Below are 5,564 nucleotides of genomic sequence, written 5' to 3' on the forward strand. Positions count from 1 at the left end.
CAACGAAGAAGAAAGTAACATTCTTCTTCTTCTTCTTCGTTCGTGGGCTGCAACTCCCACGTCCACTCGTATGAACACGAGTGGGTTTTTACTGGCATGGCCGTTTTTACCCCGCCATACAGCAGGCAGCTATACTCCGTTTTCGGGGGTAAAGTAACGTTCAAGATGGTTTAGGTAAACGACTTGCACTCATCCAGACTAAAAAAAAAAAAAAAATGGCCATCAACATGGAGTGGCTTCGCAAAGAGGGGGTGGTGTGGGCCGCCAAGTATTCCTCGTCGGGCATGCAGAGGTTCTCCACACTGGGAGCAGGGGTGGACAATCCCATCGCTCACAGGATCCCCCCTTGGTCTGCCCCAGACAATCGCAAGCTGTCGCAACCTCTCACCCCATCTTTCATCGCCTCCATGGAGGTCAGCAACACGCGCAAAGATCGCGCGAGGTCCGCGCCAGCTCAGCATCCTGGGAAGAGAGGGAGCAGAGTTGGAGGCAGAAAGAAAGAGTGTTTCTCTGAGAAGCGGAACAGTAAAGTCAATGTGCATCAGGATCCAAAGCTGTGGAGGCGGTTTTCAGCTGACAGGATTAGTTCCAGTTCAAGGAGCCACAGCGCCGGCAGCGGCTCGGCAGTCCATGCCGGAAGACCAGCACGTGACGAGTCTCGCTCTCCGTGTCTCGCTTCACGCGCCAGAGCTCGCAGCGCGTGGGGGAGACTGGCGACGCACGTGGTGTCCGAACCCGACCCGGACCCCCCTAAACCGCTGTGGGGAGCCATGGTCGATCGGATTCTGGTGCCTGACTCTCCACCCCCGCACCCTCCCCAGTCGTCCCCGGCACCCTCGGCAACTTCCAGACCTTCCTCAGCAACGTCCTCCGACCCGCCGTCTGAGGCCTCTCGGTCAGGGTCTCCAGACTGCCAGGCGTCGCCCAGGAAATCCACACCTTCGGCGGTCATGTCCAGAACCTCTCTCTCCAGACCGCCGTCCGCAGTGAGGACCACCCCGACTGACGTGGGGTCTGCATCCTCACCCGAAGACTCATCATTTCCTGTCTTGAGAACATCGCCCGCAGCATCCACACACCTGGCAACTTCCGCGAGAGCTCTGTCTTCGAGGTCCGGAAGTTCATCATCCGTTCTGGACAGACCTCCTCGGGCGTCTTCGGAAAGGCCTCAGTCTGTGCTGGTGGAGGAGTCTGAAGCTTCTTCCGGGTATGAAGACACGGCTGAAGCTGGCGCTGATTGTCCCGATGACCATCCTCAAGATCTTGAACAGTCGTCTGCAGTCAAGGCCAGGGATCTCTTGGAGGAGGCGGAGGGGGAGGAGGAAGACCAGAGAGCGGGCAGTGGCCGGAGTAACGGTCGTTCCCGGGCTGCGTCTGTGCCTGTGGAGGAAGGGTGGTGTGCAGCCGATGTGGATGACAGGAGGATGAGGTGAAGTACATGTGTGTGAGTGTTGTCTGTGTAGGGGTGACGGGCGCGGAGGGGGGTACATGTGTTTAGTTGTGGTGTGTGTGCTGGAGGTAGGGGGTGGGTGGGGGATCGTGAGGGTTGTGTGTGTGTGTGTGTGTGTGTGTTACTTTGTGTTCTCTGTCAGAATGTTTACAACTCTCCCCCACCCCCCTCTCTCTCTTGCACGCATGCACACACACAGACACACTGTCACACACACACACACACACAGAAGGAGAGAGAGAGAGAGAGAGAGAGAGAGAGAGAGAGAGAGAGAGGCACACACACACACTGACACACAACCACACAGACACACTGTCACACAGACACAGACACACACTGACACACGAACACACACACACACACACACACACACACACACGATCACTCATAATTTCCCATTGTGTTTTGCAGCAGCGCGGGTACTTTGAAACGTTTGTCCCCGACCGGCTGCAAGGGGGAGAAAACTGCCCCGATCTCCCAGTTCGCCAACGAACTTTGGTCAGTTGTCTTTCCTTGGCTACTGAAGGCTTGGTTTGGCTTGCTTTGGCTTGTCCTGGCTTGGCTTAATTAGTCTGGCGTGGCGTTGCTTAAATTGGCTTGGCTTGCCATGACGTGGCGTGGTTCGACGTGACTTACTTTGGCGTGTCTTGACTAGTCTGACGTAGTTTTGCTTCGGTTGTTTTGTCTTGATTTGACGTGGCGTTTGTTTGGCAAGGCTTAGCTGGGCGTGGTTTGAGTTGATTTGGCTTGGTGTGGTTTGGCTTGGCTGACTTTGGCGTGGCTGGATTTGACTGATTTGGCTTGGTTTGGTTTGGCGTGGCTTGATATAATTTGGCTTGGAGTGGCTTGGCGGAGGTGGCGTGGCATGGTTCTTGGCCAGGCTTAGACAAAACCGAGACCAGCCTGTTTGTCGTCCCCATATGCTTCAGCCGAATCCGACTTCAGTTTTTAACTAGCATATATCTATATCTCATTCTTCTTAATTCCGCGTTCGTAGGCTGCAATTTATTTATTTATTTCTCTTTTTTTTTCTCTCAAAGCCTGACAAAGCGCATTGGGTTACGCTGCTGGTCAGGCATCTGCTTGGCAGATGTGGTGTAGCGTATATGGATTTGTCCGAACGCAGTGACGCCTCCTTGAGCTACTGAAACTGAAACTGAAGCCTGCAACTCTCACGTTCACTCGTATGTACACGAGTGGGCATTTACGTGTATGACCGTTTTTACCCCGCCACGTAGGCAGCCATACTCCGCTTTCGGGGGTGTGTGTACTGGGTATTATATGTTCTTGTTTCCATAACCCACCGAACGCTGACATGGATTACAGGATGCTTAGCGTGGGTATACACAGGATGGGGGTTCAGGCACTAGCAGGTCTGCACGTATGTTGACCTGGGAGATCGTAAAAATCTCCACCCTTTAACCCACTAGGCGCCGTCACCGAGATTCGAACCCGGGACCCTCAGATTGAAAGTTCAACGCTTTAACCACTCGGCTATTGCGCCCGTCATCTCTCTCTCTCTCTCTCTCTCTCTCTCTCTCTCTCTCTCTATATATATATATATATATGCGGCGTGTTTCCTGTGACATGGAAACCAGCATGGATGGTTTTCCAAGTTGAGTTAGGTAGTAGATTTCTTGCGGAGGTTAGCCACTTCGTGGTTGTGCAATTGTGTGTGTGTGTGTGTGTGTGTGTGAAAGTGACAATAAGTAGTGCATGTGTGTGTTTAGGTGACAATGAGGTGTGTGTGCGTGTGTGTGTGTGTGTGCGCGCGTGAGGGTGGTGTGTGTGACTTGAACTTAGTTTGTACCCTCATGTAGATAAGCGTGCAAAACGTGCTTGCACATAATTATGCTGAGCTGGATATCAGCTCTCCATTTTATGTTTCTGTGTATTACACATGCATGCACACTGACGGACTGACACCCACACCCACAGGCACTGTGTTTCACACTGCAGTTCACAACACACAAGCGATCAGTGGTACCTTTGTGTGAGAGTCACTGGTGGTTTTCGGTGTAAGTTTTTGTAGTTGCTTACCGGCGTGGCCTGCCGTGGTTTGGTTTGTCTGTGGCTTTTGTGTCTGTGGCTTTTTCTGTGTGGCTTGGTATGGTGTCGCTTTGCTTTTGCATGGCATAGAATGGCTTTACTTAGGTTGGCACGGTTACAGTTCGCTTTGCTGGCTTCTCGGCTCTTTGACTATGAGGCTTGATTTCTAAGTAATAATAATAATGATGATAATCATGATGACAGAAGTAATAAAAATAATAATTTATTTTCAGTCTATGATCATCATCTTAGAGTGAACAGACTATAAATGAATAAACGAATTTGACTAGGCTTAGCATAGCTCAAGTTGGTTTGGCTTGGCGTGGCTTGGTTTGGAGTGGTATCGCGTGGTTTTTTTTTTGGATTTTTTTTTAATGCCGCGTGGTTTGGAGAGAGAGAGAGAGAGAGAGAGAGAGAGATGACTCACTGCGGAGACAGATAGACAGACAGAGACAGCCGAGAGAGACAGAGACAGAGACAGAGGGAGTGTAGAGTGAAGAGGAATGGGGGGCGAAGAGAAAGATGAGACAGAGACAGAGACAGAGAGGGAGTGTAGAGTGAAGAGGGATGGGGGGCGAAGAGAAAGATGTAAACTCATAAAAACGTTCGTAATGTTTCAAAAGGCATTTTGCATTTCTCTTAATATTTGCTCCTTTCATGCCACGATGTTACGCGTTTATACAGTACAAACGGACACGGTCGAGTCCAATTTTTGCATCCTAAGTTATTGCACCTATTTTACCGGCGACAATTTTTATGCATGTATGAAACGATATTACCACTAGTAGATGTTGTAATCCATTTTCTGTGGATCGCGACTCTTACTGTGTAGGTTATTAATCATACTCAATGTTGATGCGGATTCAGCCGCTAAACAAACGTGCCATCACCAGTCTTGCTTTTTCCGTTTTTCGTCCCACATACCAAGGAAATGTAACCAATAGGTGCAACAATTTAGGATGCTAAAAGGATACTTGTAGACTTAAATATGTCGTGCCAGGTAATGTTCAACTTTAGAATACTAAACTCAGGGGGGCTGTTTAGACGAAAAACAAAGGGTGTTTTAGGCTCACCTCGATGCGCTGAGTTGAATGGAACCCTCAGCTAAGCTCTAGGACCACTCCTTTCCCATGAAACTGCGACAGATACACAGTAAGCTGAGTACTCCTTCCCCACCTGCACGCCATTTTGACTGCTGATCACGTGGATGATCAGCAGTCAAAATGGCTTGCAGGTGGTTGCTCTGGCTGTGATCGGCTGAGCTTACTGTGTATAAAATTGTCGCAGTTTCATGGGAAAGTAGTGGTCGTACAGCTTAGCTGAGGATTCCATTCAACTTAGCGCATCGAGGTGAGCCTAAGACACCCTTTGTTTTTCGTCTAAACAGCCCCCCTGAGTTTAGTATTCTAAAGTTGAACATTACCGTCGTGCCATTCCTCGTTGCAGGTATCAGAAGGGATACAAATACCTGGCAGCTCAAGAAGCCGAACGCAGCAAAAGCGGTACCCCCGGTGGAAACGACACCGCGGAAGAACTTGACCCGGAATTCGTCCTCCAACGTCTCATTCGACCAACCGCGTCCTCCCGAAGTCGTCAGGTGACCCACTGGCCCGCCGCCTCCTATACGCACAGCAGCGGCGCAGCTCAGTCCAAGCAGAACAGTGGTCCCAGCGCCATGGCGGCCGCTCTCGCTCTCTGTCGCCCGAACCGCTTCAAAGGCACGCGGAGCGTAAGTTCCAAAGAACTGCGGGATATCGTGAACAGACTGAGTGCCTGCGATCCTGCCAGTGTTCCGGACTCGGGTCTCAGTCGTTCGAGGGGGAAGGGGTTCGGCGAGTGGAGGAGTGGCAAAGCCGCCTGGACTGGTGGTACCGGTGGTACTGGTGCCTCTGTAACCACCAGCAGGTCCGTCAAAGCCCGACCCGCGGCGCTCTATGTGAGAGGCTTCGCGGAAGAGCTTAATGTCAGGCGCTCCCGCAATGACATCACAAACTGAACCACTAGCTTGTAAAGTTTATGTCGATATATATATATATAGGTCCGTGATCACAAATATGAAATCAGG

The 5,564-nt window shown here is 50.9% G+C and overlaps 1 protein-coding gene across 1 annotated transcript; it reads left to right on the forward strand.

The window, feature by feature from the left end:
* The first annotated feature begins 1,362 nt into the window (after positions 1-1,362).
* Positions 1,363-5,564, forward strand: LOC143289578 (uncharacterized). The gene is made up of 3 exons (XM_076598605.1): positions 1,363-1,429; positions 1,862-1,948; positions 4,946-5,564. The coding sequence occupies exons 1-3, from the start codon at positions 1,425-1,427 to the stop codon at positions 5,493-5,495; spliced, it is 642 nt and encodes a 213-aa protein (XP_076454720.1). The 5' UTR covers positions 1,363-1,424; the 3' UTR covers positions 5,496-5,564.

Source organism: Babylonia areolata, chromosome 14 (assembly GCF_041734735.1).
Source record: "Babylonia areolata isolate BAREFJ2019XMU chromosome 14, ASM4173473v1, whole genome shotgun sequence".
Lineage (NCBI taxonomy): Eukaryota > Metazoa > Mollusca > Gastropoda > Neogastropoda > Buccinidae > Babylonia > Babylonia areolata.

What these genes read in the sequence shown, in the direction of transcription:
- LOC143289578 (XM_076598605.1), top strand. An exon ending in CAGTTCGCCAACGAACTTTG is followed by an intron (nt 1,949 to 4,945) that starts GTCAGTTGTCTT and finishes TCCTCGTTGCAG; the next exon opens with GTATCAGAAGGGATACAAAT.